Source organism: Drosophila montana, unplaced genomic scaffold (genome assembly GCF_035044405.1).
Source record: "Drosophila montana isolate Dmon_TW-CO22-7 unplaced genomic scaffold, ASM3504440v1 contig_924_1, whole genome shotgun sequence".
Taxonomy (NCBI): Eukaryota; Metazoa; Arthropoda; class Insecta; order Diptera; family Drosophilidae; genus Drosophila; species Drosophila montana.
In genome coordinates, this window is record NW_026999210.1 from 151,174 (window position 1) to 177,619 (window position 26,446).

Below are 26,446 nucleotides of genomic sequence, written 5' to 3' on the forward strand. Positions count from 1 at the left end.
TTAAAACATAAGCTTAGACGCAACGCCTAGATTAATCTCGGGCGACGTTTGAGATTTTGAAAGTTTTTCGTTGGTTTTCATATCTGCGGACGTGTCCAGAGCTCGCTGAGATCCTTCTGGCGCAGCTTACCAAGCTCTGCAAATGGCAAGAAGATACATTTTTCAGTGATTTAAACCAGATGCTAAGTGGCATCAATGGCGACTTACCAAGCTGTGTGGGCAACACGCTGCTGCTACGGAAACTCAAATCGAAGCGCGGCTGCACCGCCAGTTGGCTGGCTGCGGAGGAGGCGGAAACGGCAACGGAATTGCGAAAATTGGTGCCGCTATCGAATACGAATAAAGCAGAGTTAGACGTTTATATATTGTGCCAAGATTTTAACGCTCACCTATATGGATGCTTCAGGCAGCCGTAGACCTCACGATAGCGACCGTAGAGTGTGCCATAGGAGACGCCCAAAATGCGTGCGGCTTTCTTCATTTCAAGTCTTTTGTTTTTGATGGCATCGAGCACCTAAGATGGATGAGAATTGGGAATACTCAAGGGTACACTGTTCGCGATCGGGCGGCACTCACGCGCTTGGTAAATGGCTCCTCCCAGAACTGCGGACGTCGCCCCTTGGCCAAGTAGTCATCCATTTTGATAACATCCTGCCACTGCGTCAGCTCCTCATTGGTCAGCCGCAATTCGGCTGCATCGTAATCCTCCAGCTTCACTTCGGCATAGTCGGCGCCATGCTCGACACCGCCTGCCGCCGAATTGTTGACTTTCCCATTGCCATTGGCGGTGGCGGTGGCGGCGGCAACAGCTGCCGCTGCAACGGCCGCCGCAGCCGCCGCGCTGGCCACACTGGGCGCAAAATCGTGGGCCATGAGCAGGCTGTGATCGTTGATCAAGTAACCGGCTCCGGTGGCTTCGCCATGCGTATACTTGCCGCCAAAGCCGGCGGGCAACAGTGCCGAGGTGCGTATGGAGGCGGGCGATTCCGCACGATTGGCCACCAGATGCTCGTTCTCAATCTCCTCGATGGGCTGCGGCAATGCGCCGCTTGATGCCTCCACCTCCACCTCCGCCTCCGCCTCCGCTGCCTGCTCCGGCTGCGGCCGCGGCTCAGCAGCCGACGACTGGCTCACAGTTGTTGTGGCGGAAACACGATGCGCACGCGCCGCCTTCTCCTCGCCGGCCTTCTCGCGCTCCCCATAGAGTCGACGCGTGGCATGACGCAGCTTGCCGTGGCGCTCGCGACGCTCTGCCGGCTTGTCCTGCTTCCTGTTGGCGCTGGACAACGGCACAGATGCCGCTCCTGCTGCTGTTGCTGCTGTTGCTGCTGTCTGCACACTAGCCGCATCATCGCTCAATTCCAGCTCTGTCTTGAGCTCCACATCGCTCAGCTTGGGCGTCATGTTGCCCTGGCCACGCTCCGAGCCATTGGCCCAATCCTGCTCACGCTCGCCCGGCTCCGTTTCTGCTGGCGTCGATTGTTGCTGCTGCTGCTGTTGCTGACGCAGTCGCTGGCGCTGCTTGGGCGGGCAGGCGGCGGGCGGCGAGGCCAGCGCGGCGGAATGTGCTACGGGCAGCGGCTCCTCGGCAAAGGGACGCCCCGACTCCAAGTACGCGCGCTGTGTGGGCTCCAAATTTGCTGCATATTGGGCCAGCTTACGCCTGGTAAGGAAGGTATATGAATATATAGCAGGAGACAATTGATTATATAGCCAAGCACTCACACATTGAATACATCGTAAGTGTCGTCGAGCGGTGGGCGACCTCGTTTGCGCTTGGGTCCCAGATACGGATCGACGGGCGCTCCGGATTCCAAACTTGCGCTGGCGCTGGCGCTGGCACTATGCAGGGGCGTCAGTGCGGGCATACGGCTGCCGGCATTCAGGCCCAGGGCATTCTCGAGGGCCGCCGGCGAATGGCGTTCGCGATCCCGTTCGCGCTCGCCGCAGAGCTGCGGCTGCAGATGCGGCGCCTGCTGATGGAGCATGTCCTGGGCATAGCTCTCGGCCAGGCTGCGCGGCGGCGAATGGAACTCGGCAGCTGGCATCGGAGGCGGCGGTCCATCGTCATCGTCGCGCCAGGTAACCTCGGCCAGACCCTTGATTTTCAGATCATCGGCCGTCTTCAGCAACGAGGGCAGGCTGGCCTGTAGTAGCAGCAGAATATATAGGTTTATAAATTGAAGCCAGCAGCATTTAGTTGGTTGTTATGCTCACGTGCTCCACATTGATCTCGCCCTTGTACATGAACTCAATGAGACACTTGACCTCGGCGAAAGTCACATCCTTCATGATGATAATCGGATCACGCTCGCTGGCATAGTTGGACAGGACCGAATCGAAGAAGGTGCTGCACGCGCACAGGACCACACGATGTGCCCGTATCAATTGGCCCTCACAGGCCAAAGTCACATCACAGAAACAGCCCCGGTCCAGCAGCTGCGAGAACATCGTCTGCAGATTGCTATGATGGTACTTCCAGCGCAGGCAATACTGCTGCGGTAGCATTGTGGACAAATCGGATGGCTCCGGTGCCCCTTCAATTGCTCAATAATCTAAACAATAAAAAAAATACAACACAAATGCCCATGAGTTTCGCATTACGACTGCCAAATAACACAAACAATCAAAATTCTACAGAAAGTTCCAAAACAACTGGAAAAAAGGCAACAGCAAAAAAGATGGGCTATTTTCGGCACGCCGTAGACTAAATACCCTTGAGACATATGGCTTAGAAGTCATGAAAATCGCATAGAAAGGCGGTTTTTAGTAGCGAGTGCTAAAAGGAGTAAGAAGAGGAAGATTATATACCCTTGAGACATATGGCTTCGAAGACATGAGGAGGCTATGAAGTCATGAAAATCGCATAGAAAGGCGACTTTTAGCAGCAAGTGCTTAAGAGAGTAAGAGCTAGAGTCAAAGAGAGTGATTGAAAATTAACTTGATCTGGTATGCAATATAAGATACCAAATTTTTAAGCTCCAGCTCGCATAGGCTCTGAGATCAATTGGACTAGTCAGAGAGAAGAGCAGGTAGGTGTATACTAGGCGGGAGTGCCCGACTAAAAGCACTTCTTGCTACGCAGTTTGCGTTCACTCCAACCCAAACAATGAGATATGAGATAGAATCGGAGTTTAAAGTCCGATCTCAATGAAATGTTCAGTTTTTGTGTGAAAATATCAAAGCGCAAAGCTTTAAGACTGACACAGAATCCGTTTAGTAATACGAGAACGAGCACATCCAGTTTGGTGTGCTATATTTATATGAAAATTTCAACCAAATTATGCCCGACAAATTAAAAGCCAAAGCCAAATGTGCAGTCCACAAAAGGAAATCCGCTTCCCCATTAAGCACATATATGCAAACATGTGTATTTATGTTTATGCATACATTCTCAATACACATATTTGTACATAGCTATTTGTCTTGATTGAACCGAGTGCTGGTAAGCTTTATTTTTCACAGCAGACCAACAATTTACCCGCAAGGATGAACAACTCTTTTTTATTATTCACTGAAGCCATTGAAAATGGTTAAAAAGGATTTGCTGCTTTTGTGTAAATAAAAAAAATTAAGGATTTATAACTGTTTCGATATCTTCAGTCGCTTTCCACATTTCGACAAATTTCGATTATGACACAGCTTGGCTCAGGGCATCTGGCAGGGCATCTGCCAGTCGAACATACCCGACCAGAGCCCTCTCCTGTTTATCATACGAGCAGATCCAACTTCATATTTTGTTTTCCAAGACACAAACAACAACCGAAAATGGTTTAATATGTGCATCATAGATTTTAGACACAAAAAATCCCAAAGTTTTAATACTTGTAGAAACAATCCAAATCGATCAGATCGGCTTTCAGAGGATTTGCAATGATACATTTAACAGATCCATCGGGAAATATCTTTTCAAATTCAATGCTAAATACTATTTGAGTCGTCTAACACCTTTGCCGCAAAGGTTCGAACCAAGCCGCTGGCTCAAATTGTAATTTGTTACTCATGCTCAACTTTAAACTCAACTCCAAGGCAACAAAAAATTGGGTGTACGCAAATTGAAACATTTTGAAAACTGAACCCATTATTGGAAAAAAAAAATGTTGTTTTCAAGTATTTCATATATGAAAAATAAAGCCAACAACAATTGTAATTGAGAGAAATAGTTGCTCAACTTTTGTGGGGCTTAGTTGAAGCTCTAAACAAAATATAATCAAACGTGTGGTTCGCTGAGTCTGAAGAAAACTCATGCCACGGAAAATGTTGGAAAATGTACGGAAAACTTTTTATTTTTTTTTCATTTTGGCTTCACTCCCTTCAACCACAACAACAACAACAAAACTAATTAAACGTGTTTTTCATAATAAAAAAAAAAATATAAATAAAGCCAGAAAATTTACAAGACCAAATATTTCATATATTATCAACTTTTATAAAGCGCATTTTCCGCATAAGGTAAAATATTAAAAAAAAAAACAAGTAAGAGTTTCTAGTCGGGAGCTCCCGACTTGGAGATACCCTGAACCCTCTTCTTCCAACAGGCGATGGGTATAAAATGAAAGATACTTGATATATATATACTATTCTAGAAGCTACATGTCAAGTTTGGTGACTCTAGCTCATATTATTTACCGAAATTGCTCAAAAAACAGGATTTCGATATCGATTTTTATCGATTACTTGGAAACGGGGCAAGTTATCGAATATCGGAAACAAACTCGATATGCGCGGGGACTAGAAGGACCTACAGCCAAAATTTCTAGTCTCTAGCTCTTATAGGTTCTGAGATCCTTGCGTTCATACATACGGACAGACGGACGGACGGACATGGCTAGATCGACTCGGCTGTTCATGCTGATCAAGAATATATATACTTTATGGGGTCGGAGATGCCTTCTTCTGCCTGTTACATACATTTGCACAAATACATTATACCCTCTTTACCCATTTTCAATGGGTTCAGGTTATAATAAAAACAAAACAAACTTATCTTAGTTTCAGGCAGACGAATTCAATTAAAGACTGCAGAATTGATTAATTTGTATTATTTAGAGTTTAGGTCGAAGCGCGTATCCACTTGGACTCGGAATGATAAACATAAAATACTGAACTCTCTGCCTACTTTACTTTTTCATATAGTACACACATATTAAATGTTTACAAAGTATCTGAAACGAGCTACCGACAAAAAGTAGAGTAAGATAAAAGTTTGCGCTATAAATTTCGAGAATTTTAAACCCTACTTCACTTTTACAATTTGAGCTACCCTTTTTTTTTTGTTAAGATTTACTTTTTTTGCTAAGACATTTTTAGTTATAATAATAATATTATATATAGGGGGGTCAACGAAAAAAATACGTTTGCTTTTCTGCTGCGTTTTATGTCCAAGTCGAAGTGGAAGGGACATCACACACACGCACACACACACACACACACACACACACACACACAGGCATAGGTATTACTTAAAATGGACGCACAGTCAACCGCAACCAATGAGAAAGAGAAACAAGTTAGAGTGCTCTAGTCGGGAGTGCCCGACTTGGAGATACCCTCAACCTCCTTCTACCAACACCTTATGCAGCTCGCCCTAGGGGGAGGGGGGCGGTAGCTGAATATAGAAAGTTACTCGATCTGTATATACTATTCTAAATACTATTCTAGACTATGCTATATAATATTCTAGAAGCTACATGTCAAGTTTGGTAACTCTAGCTCTTAAAACCTAAGAGATGTACTCAAGAAACAGGAATTCAATATCGATTTTTATCGATTGCTTGACAACGGGGGCAAGTTATCGATTATCGAAAACAAGACTCTTGCTCTTAAAGTGTCTATTGATGCAGATCAAGAGCTCGGAGATGCTTACTTCTGCCTGTTACATGCACTTGCCCAAAACCAATATACCCTTCTCACCCATTTTCAATGGGTTCAGGGTCGACTAGATGATATGCTGGAAATAATTATAGTGTATATTTCTAATCGATTGTCACACGCAAGAGCCATATTTATCGAAGAGTTAAAACCAGATAGGTTCCCAATATCTCCTATAAAGCCTGAGTTCCTGAGTTGGGTGGAATGTGATATATTTGGGGAAATAATTGGTTTGCAATTGATATTCTTAAGTCAAAGTCTCGAGTTCAATAGGTCTAATTCACATTTAGCTCAGTTCTAGATTAGGGGGAATATCATATGTAATAGAAGGAATAATATGGAAAAGTAACTTGTTTTTTTTGATAGATTATTTGGGTTTGTATATTCTTTAAAACACGGCATACCAAATATTTCGATACGAGCTTTCATTTTCGCTCAGATCAATCAAAGGCATTCCATATGCAATAAGCCCTTTGATCATTTTCTATTAACAGGGTAGCAGGAAAACAGGCAGGACGACAGGACATGCCATTTGGAGGGGACCGTGCAGTTCACAAGAATTCTCAACATTTGAAAATAGCCCAACAAAAATTTCATTTTACCAATTTTATTTTGAAAAGAAATTGACGCAAAGTAGAGAAGCAAAAAAAAAAAAAAACAAAAAAGGAATGATATAAAATTCAAGATGCTGAAGGAATGCTGGCACATAAAAGGATATCCGAAAAGTGCGCCATATAACGGACAAGATATATGATATGTACATACATATATCGTAAAAGGGAGGGAGAAAGGGAGATGGGAGGGGAAAAAAACCAATGTCCGGCAAAACCGCCCACAACAAGGAACCATTCTGCAGGCTGTGTGTGCCGCAAAGGGTTTTTGAACCCACACACACCCGCACACACACCCGCACACACACACACACATTATTTGAGCCGTTACACATTTCAGCTCCTTATAAAAATATACATATATACATATACCTTACATATATATGTATATATATGTATATAAACATAAAAAAAAATACAAAATTTACAAGGAGAGCGCAAAAAGAATGGCATATAAAAAATACATGTTTTATTGTAGTATATTTTTCCCGCCATCGCTTGGCTCGTTCGTTACACACGACCCAAAACGTCAGCTCTGCCCCCAAAGCCAACACACAAACACCCTATCAAGCCCCGCCCCCGTCCCTGCCTCGCCCTCTGCCCAACGCCCAAGCGAACGCACCCCAACCTTAAAGCGAACCCAACTTGAACTCAAGGCCCACACACACACACACACACACACACACAACACACACACACACAGGCACACACGCACACATAGAGAGAGACTGGCGTTTGCCTTCTCCACTTCTTTTGGATTTTCTCATGGAAAATATTTTTCAGTTTTTATCACATTTTTCTTCTTCTTTGGATTTCGCTTTTTTCGTTTTGTTGCTTTTTTTACGTCTCGTTTTTTTTTTTTTTTATAAAATTTTCCTTTTTTTCTTGTTTTTTTTTTTTATTTGCTCCTGTTGTGTTGGAGCGCGCTTTATTTTCTGTTTTGATACCCTTGCCGTGCGGTTAACTTGATTATCATCAAGTCTTTTGGTACATCTAATGTAGTTTTTTTCCTACGAAGTTCTTGCAACTAGATAAAAAGTACGAATAAAGATCGGGAAATTGAGTTTGTGTCTATTTTGTATCTAAATATTATCATGGATTACAGTATTGTTGAAATTACCATTTAAAAAGCTCGTGTTAAAAAGTTCCTGTTAGCGAAGTTCGTGCTAAAGAGTTCCTGGCAAAGGCAAAGGAAATGAATTGTCCAATGTTTTATTTTTCGAAGAAATTGTCAAATATATTTCTTACTGCCAGTTGGAAGCAGCGAAATTGCCGTGTGCTGCCAGATGTGCAGTGCATTGCCTGGTGGCAACGCTGTTTAACAGTTGCAGCCAACTTGTAATTAAATTTTAGCTCTCTCTCTCTCAAAGTTCAGATTGTTTTGACATTTTGTTGAAATGGAGGTTAACTTACACATTGGGAAGAGCCCCAACACGCATTTGTTGAGGGTAACAAACATGTCATGTGGCTGTCAAAATTAACAGCCACTTTAACATGATGTCAAAGTCTTTTAGGCTGCCGAACGTAAAGTCAAAATGTTGAAAAAAAAAGGGGCTAAACTACAAGAAGTCCGCGTTTTGTTAGTGTATTCCAACGGCGACTTGCTTAGGAAAGCTTTTGCGTTCCTTTTTTTTGTGTGTGCTTCTTTTTTTTTTTATACTGTAAGGCAAGAAACGTCGCGTCGTTGGCTCCATGAGCTTCGAGAGGTGGCGAGGGGGTGGGGAGTGTGGGAGGGGGGGGGGGGATAGCTCCGGTAGGGCCGTGACGCAAAAACGTTGCAAGCGGAAAATGAAAAAAGACATTACAGCAGCAGCAGCGACGCCGACGCCGACGTCGACTGCGGCAGCAACAAAAAAGAAAAAGAAGGGGAAAAAAATAAAAATAAATAAATAAAAACACAAAAAGCGCCAGAGAACATGGCAAAGCGGAAAAAAGCATAACGACCGTTTCGTTCTTTTTTTTTTTGTTGTTGTTTGTTTTCTTTTTTTTTATTATTATTATTTTCATTTTCTCTGTCTTTCTCCGCTCTTTTGTTGTTGTTGTTGCCCGTTTTTTAAGCTGTAATTTTTTACTTGACGTTTTTTATGGTTTTTTGCGCAATTTTATCCTTTTTTTTTCTTCTTCGTTATATTTTTTTTTTAAATATCGATTTTTATGTCAACTTAAATGAAAGGTACACAGTTTTCCATATAAAAAAGTGTATGGAATTTTAAATGTGTGTGCGTGCACACGTGTGTGTGTGTGTGTGTGTGTGTGTGTTCCTTTGTGTGCCTGAGTATATGCTTCTTTACTATTAATTTTTATTCCACCTCCCAACCCAACCCCATCCCACACTCTGTTGCACTATTAAAACATGCACACGTCAGACAGAAGAAAGCATCCGATTTCAAAGGCTTTGCGATTTAACAGATAAAAGCGCAGCCTCGAACGCTTTTATACACATACATACATATTTCTTGTGATACATCAAAATTTTCATTCCAAATTTCCATATAGACCTCGTTATACATCCGAGAGCCGGGTAATTTCCATGCATGCGTCAGAGCACACGCCAATTCGCGTTGTTCATACTCTTACATCATGATTGACAGTTACTTGATCCGAAATATATCTCAGATATATTAATATATATACACATTGATCTTCAGTAATTCTTCTTAGTTCTTAAAGTTCTTTAATGCTGCAAAGGCAAATCTATGTGACATGCATGTAATTTATACCCGTACAGCATAACTGATTGATGATTGAAATATGCAAATATCAAAATAAAATATAAACTACAAACGTCAGACGGAAGAAAGCAGCCGATTTACAAGATAAAATCTCAGACTCGAACGCTTTTATACACACAATTCCTATGATACATCCAAATTTTCATTTCAAATTGTCTCTAGACCTCGTTATAAATCTAACATACTCTTACATCATGATTGATAGTTGGTTGATCTTAAGAACAGATCAGATGTATATATAGATATACACACTAATTGCCATTTATTCTTAGTTTTTTAACGCTGCGAAATTCATCTCAAAAGGTTTCCACACTTTTCGCTAAATCCACAACTCTTGACGGAAAAATTCGTGTTAAGTTCTATAATAAAGAAGCAATATGTTTTAAGAATTTTGGAAGTCAAGCCAAAGGAGTAAAATGGGTGGAAAAATTGATGACGCTTTTTTGTTTTATATTCGAATGCGGATTCAAACTCACTTTCAAATATAATTATAACTAAATTCACGAGCGGAAAATGAATGGAAAAGTAATGTCAAAAACTTGACGAAGAAAACTTGCAACGAATAAAACTGGGTAATACCCGCTTGTTTATGCATATACATATAAATAGTCAGTTATATTAGTTAAATCAGTCATATATGTATATGATTAAATAGAGGTAACTTTCAGTACTTTTTTCGAATATGATTTTGCAGAGAATATAGCTGTACTTTTGAACTGAAAGCGCAGTACATTATATAGTATATATATGTACATATATATTTGCTGTTAACTGTAAAAGTATATAATAGTCCGTACTTGTGTATTTATGTGTGATGTTAAAGCGTACACACACACACACACACACACACACACACACACACACACATACATGGAATGTAAAAATCCGTTTTTCCCTCTGCCAGCGCAATTTTCTTTCTTTTTCCAGATGCTTTTGTAATTTGTATAATTTTTTAACGTCGTCGTCGTCGTCGTCGTCGTCGTCATTTTTGTTGTGTGTTGGCTGGATTTTTTATTATTATTTTTTTTTGTTCACATTTTCTTTTTTGTTTGTAACGGTTTTTTGCTTTTGTTTCTTTATCATACGAAGCAAAAAACTGTAATATAAATTTATGTGCTAACGTGGAGCAGCGGCAAAGGGACATGTGACGTGGGCGGGGCAGGGGCAGAGGCAGGGGACTGGGCGAGAGGAAAACAAATAAGTAAAGAAAAAAGTATATATACAATATTTTATGCAATTTATATGCAAGTATATACTTATATATATGTACATATATATATATACATGTATGTGCATAAGATATACATATAAGTTTGAAGCGTGCTTCAACCCAAATCCACGTCGACTTTAAAAGCCGAACAACTCTCGAGGGAATTTGGAAACTTTAATGCAATTTTCATAATGATATATTAGCGTGTTATACTTTTAAGCGTGCAACTCCTCCAAATATGTGAGCGACTAAAAAGTTGCACATTACACATTTTCGTTTTTGAAAAGCTTTGAAATGGAGTTTTAAGCTGATCGAAAAGCGGGAGGGTAAAGCTTTGAAAGTAGTTCGAGCTCAAACGCACGAGAAAGCAAAAATGTAAACAAATAACCACAACTGTTCACCCATTTTCCGTTTTCCACAACTCATTTCGGTCAAGTTAAACCATTTTGAGCACAAGCGAATATCCACCCATTTTCCACAAAGCTGGGTGAAATTTGTAATTGATTTGCTTTTAAATGTAACAGAAATTTCATTCTATCATTAAAAAGTTGCTGTCAGTATCAATTATATAGAAACATTAGCTGAAGGAATGATCGGAAACAGTTCTCACGAATTGACATACTATATATGTATACTAGTATATATATGTTCGAAACTTGGATGTCTTTTTTCTAAATAGGTTGTAATTCGATCTGTGTAGAGCAACAATAACAGAAGTCTGTCGGTTCCCCTAACTGCGACCATTCATTGGGTGCAATTTTTTCCTTAGATAAATAAACGATTCTTTTGCGAGAATAAACAAAAAGCACGAATAATACTTGAGAACTTTCAGTTAATATACAAATTTTGGAAAATTATGCAATGAAATAAAGCATATCCAAGCAGTTATGACAAAACCGGGCTGACAGCAAAAGGGGGAGACATAGGATAGGGATAAGGTCAAAGTCTAAAACTCATATTCCGACTGATAATCAATATGATATAACAGTCCGAAGTAAAAGGAATAAATATCGAGTCTGGCTCTATACGAAAGATATCAAGATATCTACCTCGAAAAGTTTATCATACATTCTTATATGACAATGTCAATTGCAAAGCAATTCGACGACGATCCGAAAAAACCTTATTTTCGAATAATCGTCCCTATGGCTGCTATATAATATAGTATTCCGATGTTATCTAGGTTTTGCATATATGTTAAAAGCATTGTGCATTGTGAAACCTTTGAGTGCCAAGTTTGGTCATCTTATCTTAATAAGCAAAATAGTTGTTCCGAACGATCTTTCCCATGGCAGCCATATGATATAGCATTCCGATGCTTATAAGAGTTGGTATGTATATGAGGAGCATAGAAAAACTAACAAGCGCCGAGTTGGGTCAAAAGGTTTCGCTACAAGAACTTCTTCAACCGATCGTTCCTATGGCAGCTATGTATATGATATAGTGGGATCCGATCCGGCCGGTTCCGACATCTAAACTGACTGCAAAGTTTCAAGACGATAGTTTTATGAGTGACAGACAGACAGACATGGGACATATGCTGATCGAGAATATATGTACATATATCTACTTTAAGAGAGCAGAGATGTCTTCTTCTAAATAATTCCCTCTACAAGGGTACGGCTGCTGCTGCTTCTTCTTGTTCTTTCCTAAATAAACAACTGGCGAGGCGCAGAAAAAAAAAAGACGAAGTGAATAAGCAGTTTTTCAGTTTGATGCGATAAAAAAAAAGCCGAGAAGAAGAAACAAGAGTTCAATATGAATCGCATTTGAAATCAATTCAAAGAAAAAGTCTATGCGTTCCCTTTTTCGCGTATACACTTCGTAAATTGAAGTTTGCCTGTTGTTGTTTTCATTGTTATTATTTTTTCTCATTTATTTATTTATGTTTTGCCAATTCATATTGTTAATAGTATAAGCGCAGCAAACGAAGGCAGCGATGGGGGCAAAAAAAAACAAAAAAAAAATATCTGAAATCCCTAAACTCAGCAGATTGCAATGCACGCAGTTCCAAAGATTGTGTGTGTGTTTCCTTTCGGTTGTTGTGTGTGTGTGTGTGTGTGTGGTTTTTTTGGGCGCTCGGAATGCAAAAAAAAAGGGTAAATAAAAAATAAATAAATAACAAAACAGCAGCAGAACTGTCTCTGTGTGTGTGTGTGTGGAGGCAGTCAAGAGCTGCCTAGGCCAAGGAACTGCGCACGCAGGCGCAGATAGCCAAAGAGTTCGAGTCCAAATTGAAGTCCAAGATCAAGTCTAGCTGGCAACAGCCAACAACAAGAAGAAGAGCAAGCAAGCACTGCGAGTGGAGGCCAAGTGCAATAACACGTACTCACTGCCGATTAGAGATGGGCGCGTGACTCGTCGCGTGACTCGGCGCGTGCGTGCCTCGTGAAAGCACAAAAAGCTCGGCCAAAAGCTCGTCAAATGCAGCCAAGCTTTATTTGTTGGCATAAAATGGAAAACTTTGAATCTGGTTAACTGTATTGTACGCTAAAATAAAAAGCCATAGCCAGATCCTAAGACATTATGAAATTTGATAGAAAAAGCTTTTGTGGGCATAGCTTATAAAAAAAAAACTGTTCAAAATATATATAAAGAGAAACTCTATATCTATAATTCGCTTCGAAATATATATTTTGTTAAGATAACATGAAATTTCTTTCTAGCTCGCAAGAAACCTTGGAAAATTTGGGGCCTAGCTTAGCTAGATTTTAATATTTGAAAAAGAAAAGCTAGCTACATGATAAAATGGGTCAATTAAGTCAACAAATCTTGGCTATATCCGTTCAGCGCGTATTTCTGATCAAGAATATGCATATATATACTTTATTTGCACACAAGCACATATACATATAAGGATTTATTTGAGCTGAAAATTGATCGGTTCTGTCAACACATCTGGGCTATATCCACGCAGCTCGTCAGTCTGATCTAGAATATTTATTAATATATACTTCTTTCAGCCACGAAAAAAAAAAGCTAGAAGCTTGCGCATCTCTAAAGCCAGCCAAGGCTGCATCTCTCTGTGTATCTGCTGTAGAAGCCGCAGCTGAGGCTCCTGGGGCACAGAGGCGGAGAGGCAGAGTGGCAGATACGCATGCCACCTTTTGCTGCAGCGACTTTAAGCAACATCATAAAATGTTTCCAAAACAACAACAACAACAACAACAGCAACAACAAAAGGCAGCAGCAGCAAAAAAAGTAAAAAAAAACCTGGAGCTCAAGCAACAACTTGCGACTTTGCGATGCTCTACAACTATTGTTGTTGTTGCTGTTGTTGTTGTTGTTGTCGTTGTTGTTGTTGTTGTTGTTGTTGCTGTTGTTGTTCTCCAAGTCCAAGTGCATTCGCCTTCCGCTTTTGCTGTCGGTTTTATATATTTTTTTTTTATTTATTTATCTTTTTTTTTTTGTTAGTTTTTTTGCCAGAGTTTTCGAGCTGCTGTGTTGACTAATGCAGCTTCCACTAGCAGAACGTTTGTTGTTGTTGTTGTTGTTGTTGTTGCTGACACAAAATCTAATAATTTCCAGACACAAGAGCAACAACAACAACAACAACAACGACGACAACAAAAAGTCCGCGCAGCGTCCAGTTGGGCGCACACACAGATGCAGATACAGATACAGATACAAATGTATCTACGGCTAGCCTCGATGCAATCTTGGGTGCCCGAGCCTGGCCAAAGCCGTTGTCGCAGGGCCAGGCCGCCATTCGGGGGGTTGAGGCAGGAGGCGGGACAATAAACAGGACCCCACCATAAATAGAGTCCTAGTCGAAGAACCGGATTTCGTTAAAGCCCGCTGGAAACAAAGTCAATAAAGTAACATAATACGGGGCTACGGATAAATGGCTAATCCAATCGAATTCGAACTAATGCTAATAATAACTAATGCTTACTAATAATCGATAACAAACAATCGATAGGTTAGATGTTCCCAGAAAGCTTCTGTTGCGCCAAGAAAGAAAGACAAAAAGAAAGAGATAGAGAGAGAGAGAGAGAAAGAGGGAGAGGGAGAGTAATATAGTTAATCGTATCTATATCATTTGGAACTTTGATTTAAGCGATTCATACCATATATAAAGAAAAACTGGGTTACATATAAATGGTTAATCGAATCTAATTCGAAATAATTGCTAAAACAAGTAAAAACTTAAGATTTCTGTAAAATCCAGTCGATATTAGGAACTACAAAGCTTTCTGCTGAATAAATTGGTATATCGATATTCGAAGCGATAACACGCAATCGAATCTGCGATATCTTCAACATATCAAATTTACAATCGATCAATTTAATTTTCTTAAGGATGCCTCCCAGTGAGAAAGAGAGAGACAAAGATAGGGAGGGAGCGTATCGCATAGTCGGTAGAGTTATTTAGAGAAAATAGTTATACGTAAGAAGCTTATATTGGTAGCCCCGATATTCGAATCGATAACACCCAATCGATTCTTCGATATCTCCGAAACATGAAATGGATTATCGATAAATTTGATTTTGTTGTGCTAAGTAAAAGAGAGAGAGAGAGAGATAGTACCGCATAGTCAGGGCAGTTAATAGAGAATATATATATCGTATAATTGATTTACTGATTTCATCTAGTATATATCATATGAAAAGTTGCCAAAACAGAGTCTTAAGAAAAGGGAAAATAGAATAGAGCCAAACCAAAAAACACCAAATATATATTAAATTTTACTCAAGAAAGTTTTGGTTAAAAACGAAAAGCCTTTGGTCCCAAAAATTGGAGTTATCTAACCTAATTAAGGTAGTTGCCAATTTAGGGCATAGTTCAAATATAACCCGCATTATGTTTAGCAGAACGGGCAATGTTAATTGTAAAAAATTATTCAGACTAGAATAAGGCATAATAGTTTTGGATGATACAAACTCAATGCCTCAATCAGAGAATTCCATTAGAGAACTTTTCTACATTTATGTTTGAAAGAATGTTTGGAAATCTGTAGCACGAATCCAGGTCTCGGACTTTCAGCAATACAATAGCACTTTAAAGACTCAGTTCCTGGATCCCAAACATAAATCATAAAAAAACGAATGTGTGGCCAGAAAGTGCACCCGTTCCAATCTCAGCTCTGGAGCGAAGCTCTTAAATAGCTCGAAAAAACATTGCAAGTTGGGTTTGACTATAGCTTGTTGTTGTTGTTTTTTTTTATCTACTATATTTTCCTCTTCTTCTTTTTTTTTTTGGAGCCTGACACTTATGTATAGGTAAACAGCAAGGTAAAGAGCAAGAAAAACGTGTAACATAGCGAGAAAATGAAAAGCTGCTGCACAGAGAGGGCAGCACTCGAGGGGTGTAAAGGGGGGAGTAGGTGCTGCTGATGCAGGTGGCAGCTAGTAGGCTCTCTCTTTGGCAAGAGAGAGAGAGAGAGAGAGAGGGGGGGCAATGAAAAGCGAAAGACTACGCTCGCCAGTTACAAATAGGAAAAACTCGCTTGGTTCTGCCACAGCTTCTGCTGCCGCTAAGGCTGAGGCTGAGGCTGAGGCTTAGCAGCAATCTTTATGTGGTCTCCGACTTCGGGATACAGCGCGCACATTCATCAAGAAAACTGTCATCGTTTTTTGCCATTCTCAGTGTATCTGTGTGCGTGTGTGTGTGTGTGTGTTTGTATCTTGTATCTGTAAGTACGTTAGCCTCGGCCAAAGATTCTAACTCATATGCGAAGAGGTTTCTCCAAGTTTTTTTCTGCTTTATTATTGTTTTTTTGTTTTTTTTTTTTTTGTGTAACTGCCAAGACGCCCCCTGGCAAGTGCCGCCCCTCATGTCGCCCCCCCCCCCCCCCCTTTGCCCCAATCTCGCATTTATTGTTTGTTTGTTTATGTCAATGTTTTGGCTTTTTGTTGCGTTCGATTTTGCTTTCTGTGTTCTTCTCTTATTTATCATATTTTTTGCCTCTAATATACACTTAATATTATTTATACATATATCTATCTGAAACTGGCCGAGAGAGGCGCAAAAAGCGCCAACATAATACAACATTGCCAGCTGGAGGGCGGCCGCAGAAACGTCTATAACCAAAAAAAAAGGAAGAAGCAAAAAAGAACCCCGGTAAAAAAATATAAATATATAAACAAAAACTATATGCACGTTGTCAGAGCAGGGTCCGCAAAGTCAGCTCTGGAGGCGAACAGGCATAGTTACTCTGCCAGTTTTTCTGTGCTGTCCGTATCTTTAAGGTTTTTGTGCTCTTCGATTTTTTGATGTATTTAGCCAAGTTTTTGCCCCAGACCTGATCTCAACTCTTCGCAGTTCTTTGTTTATTTCAGCGCATACGTCAAAACAAAGAAAGAATACCCTATAACTTTGCTAGCCTAGAGTTCCCTATACCTTATGGCGTTGCCACCTGGTCAAATGAGTTTTTGCCTAAGACCTGATCTTAGCTTTCCGCAGTGAATTGTTTATACTATACTTTGCTAGCCTAGAGTTCCCTATACCTTATGGCGTTGCCACCTGGTCAAATGTTTTGTTTTGTCCAAGACCTGGTTTTAGCTCTCCGCAGTGCTTTGTCTAGTTCAGCTCTATACTTCGCTTACATAGAGTTCCCTATACCTTTTGGCGTTGCCACCTGGTCAAATGTGTTTTTGCCTAAGACCTGATCTTAGCTCTCCGCAGTGAATTGTTTATACTATACTTTGCTTGCCTACAGTTCTCTATACCTTTTGGCGTTGCCACCTGGTCAAATGAGTTTTTGCCTAAGACCTGATCTTTGCTCTCCGCAGTGAATTGTTTATACTATACTTTGCTAGCCTACAGTTCTCTATACCTTTTGGCGTTGCCACCTGGTCAAATGTGTTTTCTTGTCCAAGACCTGTTTTTAGCTCTCCGCAGTGCTTTGTTTATTTCACATGGCGTTTTAGCGTTGCCACCTGGTCAAATTTGTAACTGTCAATTGAATGTCACATTTATCGATCTGCTCTGCCGACCTATCGATAAACTGCTGCTGCTCTGCAAAGCCTTTCGAGTTCTTATGGTAAATCCCATATTCCAGCGATAACAATCGATAACTGTCTCAGCCAAAATTCGTTTTTATATAATGCGCAATTCTGAAACTTTTGTATAAATTACAAAAAACCAACTAAGCAAAAAAAAAATAAATAAACAAATATAAAAAAACCAAAAGTAAAAAAAGCGAAGCATCAAATCAAGAGCAGAGCCACAAAAACAAATGAAAATAAAAATAAAACGCAACCAAATTAGTGGACAACAGAAAAACAAAAACAAAAACATAAACGAAGAAGAAGAAGAAGCAGCAGTAAAAAAAAGCACCCAATAAAAAGCCCCAGTTGCTGATGATGATGCCCAACCTGCGTTCAAACTGAGAATTGTGCAATTACCCGCGTCTCCTTGAAATTGACTTTTTTTTTTTATCATTTTTTCTTACCATTTTTTGCGACTACTTTGTAATTTATTGCATATTTGTTCACTAAAAAAAAAAAAAAAAAAAAAAAAAGAAGAAAACAAGAAAGAAATGTTCAATTTTAACCTAACTTCTGCTTATCGCACATACGCACCGCAAACCAGCCCAGCTCCAATTTTACACTATTTAACAAAAACTAAAAAAAACCACACACACACACACACACAGACAAGAAATTGAATATTGAATATTGACTGTCAACCGATTCGGCTGGCGATTCAAGTGATTTATTCCTTAGGTAATGTGCAGCTCACACACACACACACACACACACACACATGTAGCTGCTCGCTCCCTCTCTCTCTCTCTCTCTCTCTCTCAACTTTCTTATGTGTTACATATGTGTATATATATGACTGACAAAAATATAGCAACAAAAAAATTGCCCCCCCTTCGTCCCACGCACTCAAACACAGAGAACAACAAAATAATAAAATGTAGGCGAAATCGTTGCAAGCAGACCGACTATAATATATCCTTTAAAATCTAGTTAAGCATTGCATATCTCTGGGCACTTCCGCATACAGATAACAAGTATGTGAACATATGGATTTTATGTCGCATATCGATTTGCCGCACATCAACAATGTAAGAGTATACCAATAATAAAACGCAAATCTCGTCGGTAATATATCGCACAGAATTATATCATATCGATCATATATAGCATATCTTTTCTAAATATACACCCTAGCGATCCTATATCGCTTATCGCACATACATGAATATAAATAATATATCGTATATCAATGACATAATGCACAACGATTACTAACAGCGTAGTTATCATAAATATCATATCGCTGATATCGATAATATATATATATATTGGCTATCAGATATATTTGAGAAATGAATGCTTGAGCCTGGGTTCAAATATAAGGAAATCCAGTCCCACAAACTGAACCTTGACACAGGAATTTACAATATGAAACATTTGGAAATAAATGTTTTTAAATTCATTTTTCTAAAGTTTAAGAATTGTTTTAAAAATCCTTAACATTTCCTCTCATCATTATACCAAACATACATATATCGTTATCTATTTATATATCGATATTTATTTTAAGAAACCCAGACTTTAATATTTTTCAATCGCGTATTATTATAGCAGTATAACAGAAAGTTGAACAATACATATAATAATATAAGAGATATGATAATATATGACAATATATATAATATATATATATAGAGTTTCAATCTACACAATCATTCCAATTAAGTGGAAAAGTAAACACTCGCTAGCAAAGTCAACAGTGGAAATGGAGCTGAAAGCTCACGATTGCAATCATTTGAACCACATGTTACCAACCGCCTCTCCAAGTTGCATATACCCCACCATGTGAGTGTATAGGGTAGGCAGATAACAAGCAGCGAGCTCAACTCTGGCTCTGGCCACTTGTTATTTTGTTCAGTGCAAAGTATAAATGAAGTTTTTGCCGTTGTTCCCTTTTTTGCGTCTTCCCTCCCTCCCTCCCCCCGTTGCATGCCGTGATGTAAAGTTCAGTTTCAGTTTCGCTTTTTTTTTCTTCTTATTTTATTTTCATTTTTTTCATTTCCTTTTTTTTTTTTTTCTTTGTTTTTTTTTCTTCTGTTTTTGTGCTCATAGTTTTCTGGACGCGCCAAAAAGGCAAAAACCGAGCAACAGTAAAACGAAAATTTGTTATATACATATATACATACATACATATATATTTTTGATGCAACGACGTTGGGACAATGCTGGGCAGGTGCCGGGGTAGGGGGTGGAAAGAAGTGGTGAAGCGGGTTTGAGCGGGAGGGTGGGGGGGGGGGGGCTTGGTATAAGAGGCAAAGGACTAACAGCGTATATGTATATACATACATATATATATATGTAGGTATATAAAGCTGCAATAAGCGCACGGTGAGGGAGGGGCGAGCGGGGGCTAGGTGGGCGGGATAAATAAATTAAATGCTTTTTGCTCGACTTTATATTTTGCTGGCGGTGTTTGCCTTGTTTTAATATTTTCTTTACCATCTTTATATACACCAAATACATACACATACACATACATACATATACATACATATATAATTTTTTCTTTTTGTTTTTACCGACAGTCAACGACTTATTGCCAGTTCACCGCGATTTGTATGGATATATGGGCATATGTACATACGCTTTCATATACTTACATACATGCATATATGTATACATATATATGTATATATATAAGTATGTATGTAATTATAGTTTTATATACATATACACATATAAGCTAACTAAATCGAGTTGTGTTTCTTTTAGTTTAAAGCTTAAAACAGTTTTGAGCCAGTTTTGATACAATGCGATTTGAACCAGTTGCGTGTCTGGTTCAAGCTGGACTTGAACTAGTTCCGACTTTGTTTCAGTCGGAATCCTATTAAATTAGATTCGAACCAGCTGCGTGTCTGGTTTGAATCAGTTCCAAGCTGGACTTGAACAAGTTCCGACTTGGATTAAATGAGATTTGAACCAGTTTCGTGTCTGGTTTGAATCAGTTCTAAACTAGGCTTGAACAAGTTCCGAGTTTGTTTCAGTCAAAGTCTGTTTTTAAACCTTTGTTGCATAAGATTTGAACCAGTTGCGATCCGAGTTTTTAACAACTTCAGGACAAGCCTTTTAAAAATATCGAAATTTGATCTCACTTTGTTTTGAATCAGGCGTGAACCAGTTTAGGTTCCGTTTTAAAGCACTTGCTGGCATGTTGTACGTCAGGCTTGAATCAGTCTCGAGCCTGGTTTGAATCAGGTTTGAGTTAAGCTCAACCTACATAGTATTTTGCAGTCAGGCTTAACACTTGCCTGAATCAATTTGAAAAACTTATGCAAATCGGTTTAGAACTATTTTTGAACAATTTTTGCTCGCATGAACCAGTTTTAAATCGAACAATTTTAACCAACCGAAAAACTCAGAAAAATAAAATTTAAAAACATTTCGGATGAAAAAAGCGAATAACTTTAGGAGGCTTTGCGGTGATTTCGAGAATTCAGCAATTGTTCCAATACAGAAAAATATAAAAACAAATATTTGTAAAACCACAACAATTCGAAAGGTACGAACAAATTTATTGTTTCAAAATAATATGTTAAATCAAATGGTTAATAAATCAAATTGAATCAAATAATGCAACGCATCGTGAATGCATTTATAAAAACAGGAGAGAAAAAAAAAGAAACTCCCGCAAATTACACACATTCTTGTACGTATGCCGAGCAGGGCGGGAACGGGGCGGAAACGGGGCGGGGCGGGGGGCGGTTGTCAAATAGAACATATTGGGCCAATGCAAAAACGTATAAATTAAAAAAATAAAAACGTCGAAAACCAGGCAGATATATAAAAATATATTTACAAACGACAATAAAAACTTTTGCAAATTTTGTATTGTGTCAGTGGTTGACTAGCAAATACCCTATAAAGAGCTGCCGAACTAAAGGAAGTTAGGTCGAGTTAAACAAATTTCAAAGAAGCACAAAAATAAACCTACATATAAGCCCAATTTGGTAGCTCCAAGTCATATAGTTCCCGAGTTCTAAGGGTCGAATAGGGTAGCTTTCAGGCTTTAGAGAGTAATACATATGTAACTGACTTCTTTAAACTGACACACATTGTGGAGCTAGTCTGTTATACCTCTTGTGGGCCAGCTGTATAAGTACAGGGTATAAACAGTAACAAACCACAAACCTTTCTCTGAGTCATAACTTCGCATTTCATTCGTTTATAATTCAATTTTTTTGTTTGGTTCATACTTTTGTTGGTTTTTCTTAAATTGAGCTACGTGTAGATATGTATATATAATGTATTTAATTCAATTTGCAGTTAAACTATTTCATTTTTGTGAATACAGAAATATTTGGCCAATTTATATTGTTATTTTTTTTTTATAGATTGAGCATCTTTGGGCTCGCCTCTCGTTGATAAAAGAGCCGAAACGGAGAAGTTAGATATCCGGAGCGTATCGCAAATGTGTTTTTTTCTTCTCTTTGGTTTCTTTTCGTTTTCTTTCTATTCGATTCTCATTGTTTGGCTCGCTTTTATTCAACGGAAATGCATAGTTTTAATCTATGAAGGCGCACAGACTTTGATTTTAGCTTTTGCTCCATTATTTTTCTTACATTCTTTCTAGCAGCTTCTTCTTTTCCATTTTTTTTCTCTTTTTTTTTTGTAATTGTGTTTGTTAGCTATTTGCGCGCTTTTACACCCTGCAGCTGTGGAAGGTGTGTGGAGTTTTAGTTTTAGGTAGACCATATACGTTTTTTTAGGGATTATAACATTTATAACATCTACGAATATAATTTTTGATATTGATTTATATAACTGTATTTATGTAGAAATCGATACGACTAGTTCGACGGACACGCGTGTTGCAGGGTATTAGTCAGTCAGTCAAACATTTAAGCTAGATTACAGGACTACAGAGTATTAATCAGTAGTCAAACACTTAGGCTGGATTACAGGACTACAGGGTATTAGTCAGTCAGTCGAACACTTAGGCTAGATTACAGGACTACAGAGTATTAATCAGTCAGTCGAACATTTAAGCTAGATTACAGGACTACTGAGTATTAATCAGTAGTCAAACACTTAGGCTGGATTACAGGCCTACAGGGTATTAAACAGTCAGTCACACACTTAGACTAGATTACAGGGCTACAGAGTATTAATTAGTCAGTCGAACACTTAGACTAGATTACAGGGCTACAGGGTATTAATCAGTCAGTCAAACAGTTAAACTAGATTACATGGCTACAGGGTATTAATCAGTCAGTCAAACACTTAAACTAGATTACATGGCTACAGGGTATTAATCAGTCAGTCAAACAGTTAAACTAGATTACAGGACTACAGTTAATTAATCAGTCAGTCGAACACTTAGGCTAGGGTTACAGGGTATCAATCAGTCAGTCAAACAGTTAGCCTGCATTCACGTGTTCTCTTCACTTAAATTATCAGCAAAATTTGCCTAACATGTTTATTTTTGTAGTTTTTTACGGAGTTCTCTGCTAGGGTATACACAGATACCATATACACAAATATATAAGATAACTTACTGTCATATATATATACAGCTATAGTCATGTATATGTGTACGATTTGTGTGCATTTGCTTTGCTGTTCTTTACTTTTTTGTTGTTGTCTCTGCTTACAATTCTTTTAATTATAAATAAGTGCTGATATCAGAGAAGGGGCCAGAGTTGGGGGAAAATAAGAATAGAAATATGGAAAAAAAATAAAAATAATAAAAATATTCAAAAAAAAAAAAAAAACAACAACTGATACGCACACAAACTGCGTCGAAAACCCCATGAATAGAAGAAGAAGAAGAAGAAGAAGAAGAAGAAGAAGAAGAAGAAGAACAATAACAGCAACAAAAAACCAGAGTTCGGGGAATCTACTCAAAAGTTTATATAATTTTTGTTTTGTTTTTGTTTTTTTTTGCCCCGCTCAAATTACTGGGTATCATAAATTGAATGAGTCAAATATGAAACCCAAGATTGCGATTGCTTCTAAATTGATGAACTCCAAACGTAAATAAATGCAATGAAATATACAAATATTATTTACAAACAAAGCAGAATTACGTTAAATTTGCGTAATATCCAGCAACAAAATAACTCAAGACTTTTCATAATAAAATAAAATAAACTTTGAAGAGCGGCCAATGAAGGGCACAACGAAGTTCATATACGCTTGTGCAATTGGAATTTTACCATTTATAATCATAACAAGAGGTTCTAGTCGGGAGCTCCCGACTAGGGGATATAAAATGAAAGATACTTGATATATATACACTTCTAAAAGCTAAATGTCAAGTTTGGTGACTCTAGTTCAATATCGATTTTTATCGATTACTTGGAAACGGGGCAAGTTATCGAATATCGGAAACAAACTCGATCTGCGCGGGCATTAGGAGGACCTACAGCTAAAATTTCAAGTCTCTAGCTCTTATAGGTTCTGAGATCCATGCGTTCATACATACGGACGGACGGACAGACGGACGGACGGACGGACATGGCTAGATCGACTCGGCTATTGATGCTGATCAAGAATATATATACTTTATGGGGTCGGAGATGCTTCCTTCTGCCTGTTACATACATTTGCACAAATGCATTATATCCTGTTTACCCATTTTTAATGGGTTCAGGGTATAAAAATAATTAATAAGCCAATACTTCCTATGTATTACGATGTTAATAGGACTTTTCTTATATGCAAGAAGCATGATAGAACTCGTCAAAGCCAAGTTTGGTAAGGGTACATAACTTGAAAAGCCTATTGCTAGGGATCAAGAACATATGTATGTATATGTATATTCTATGTTTGATTGAAGATATTTCCTTTAGCGCGTTACTGATTGCATGACAAAGTCATAATATCCACCATAAGGGTATCAAAAGCGTAATTTGCAAAATTTGTTGGGCTTTTGTGAGTGTCTCTCAATAAATAAGAATTTGCAAATATACAAAAATACATGAACCATCTATTCAATTATTTATTTCAAGCTACAAATTTCGCTCAAGCACTTGTGTGGCCTCTTTTGAGCCATAAACAAATTTGTCTTAAGTTTGGCCAAATTTAGCGGCGGCAACAACAACAGCAGCAGCAACAACAACAACAACAATAACAGAGTCTAGTCCATGGTCATGGTATTTGTTTTGTTTTTGTGCTGCCTGTGGCCTAATACGCTCGCTCCGCTCCCCGCCCTCTCTTTCTCTGTCACACACTCTCTCCAGTGACGCTGTTGTTGTTATTTGAGCTTTGGATGAACTTGAAATTTGGAGAGTCAACAGCAATGTAATAGAAATGTGTGCGAATGTGTGAGTGGAGCGCGCGTCGCTGTCGCGCTAAGCGCACACATGCACAAGCTAACACACACACACACACACGCACGCACACACACACGCACGCACACGCACACGGAATTGCGTTGCTGCTGCGTCAATGCGGACACTGGGACGCCGCGCATACGAATGTCGTTATGAAAACAAAAAAAACTAATAAAGCAGCGGACAAAAACAAACAGGCAACTGACAACGGCAGCAGCAGCAGCGGCAGCAGCAGCAGCGGCCGCAACGTTGGCAGCGCCGCTTCGGCAATTTGCAATTTTAATTTTGCCTGCTTTTTTTTCCCCTTCCACTGTATTTGTATGATTAAAGTTAAAGTTGTAAAATATAAAGAGAAAAAAGATGGCAAACAAAAAAGTCAATTGCAAATTGCTTGGCTCATTTTGCGGGCTTTTTTTTTTTTGAGGCGCGCGCGGAAAAGGCGGAAATTGCCGATGTCTCGTTCGCGCTGCCTTTGTCATAAGCGACAAAGCCGCAGAAAGCCAAACGCCAGAAAGAGAGATAACTTAAAAACAACAATCCAAATAAAAGCCTAGCAAAAAAATTAATTACCAAAACGAACAGTAAAAAAAAAAAAAAAAAAAATCAAACAGTTTTTAATCTGCTTCCTTTTGTTCTGTTTTTCGTGCACGTATTTATGGCCGTTTTTTTCTCCTCTTCTTTTTTTATTTTTGCTGTGCTGCACAAATTTTTTTGATTTGTACTTTGAATACAATTTTTAGTTTTTTATTTATAAATTTAATTTTTTTTTTTTGTTGTGCTCAGCGAGTTTTGCCACTTCCTGCGCAAAAAAAAAAAAGGGAGGCAATTTGTTTTTCATGACACACACACACACACACACACACTTACACACATGCTTATATATTTGCGAATTATTATTTCAATTTGAATTTAAACAAAAACAACTGCTTCACGCAGCTGGCAAAGTCAACAAACCCGGAAACTCGCCCAGCGAGAACAACGTCATTTTATCGTAATACTTTATTTTTGACTTGCAAAAATAACGACACACAAAAACAAATTAAACAAAAACAAATAATTGTGTAAAGAAGCAAGCGAAATGGCAATTATGGCATACGTGCAACAATAACAAATATTTAAAAACAAAACAAAACAAAACAACAAAAAGCAGTAACCGCAAGCAAAACTTTTGTCTTTTGGCTAAAAATAACATTTCCACTTTCCTGCTTTTGTCGTTGTTGTTGTTGTTGATTTCGTTTTGCTTTTTAGCAAAACAACAAATAAATCATAATATTTTTTTTGTTGCGTTTCTCACCTTTCTTTATGGCTTTTCGCGGTATTATGATCGTTTTTTGTTATGTTTTTAACTGCTTCTATTTAAAAAAAAAAACGCACACGAAGTTCTTTGGCAAATTCATTCATACATTTTGTGCCAAACACTTTTTATTGTGGTCAAAAAATCAAAAAAATGCATATAAAATTGCAGTGGGAAAAAAATATGCAGCGCGCGCTTTTTTCATTGAAGGTAACGGTTAATGACGTATCTTTTTTGCTTTCGTCTCTTGTGTGCTTTGTCGTTACCAGACCCAACCGACCGGCTAAACAGTTCAAAACCAACTGAGCAGTGTTGACAGCAGCAGCGGCGTGCTTGCCAGCTAATTGGTGCTGCACAACACTCTATTTGCATTTATCGATAAGACAAGTTCGATTCCGATGAAAATAAAATCGAACCAGTGCTGTAATGATTTTAATGTCAAACACTCTGCTCACATGTGC

The 26,446-nt window shown here is 38.8% G+C and overlaps 1 protein-coding gene across 1 annotated transcript; it reads right to left on the minus strand.

Moving 5' to 3' along the window:
• On the minus strand, window positions 1-26,290 carry LOC135440371 (modifier of mdg4). Its single transcript, XM_064699489.1, has 7 exons — window positions 25,986-26,290; window positions 2,218-2,555; window positions 1,726-2,147; window positions 577-1,663; window positions 390-514; window positions 208-326; window positions 1-136 (listed from the first exon to the last, which is right to left on the minus strand). The coding sequence occupies exons 2-7, from the start codon at window positions 2,506-2,508 to the stop codon at window positions 78-80; spliced, it is 2,103 nt and encodes a 700-aa protein (XP_064555559.1). The 5' UTR covers window positions 2,509-2,555; window positions 25,986-26,290; the 3' UTR covers window positions 1-77.
• Window positions 26,291-26,446: the final 156 nt, after the last annotated feature.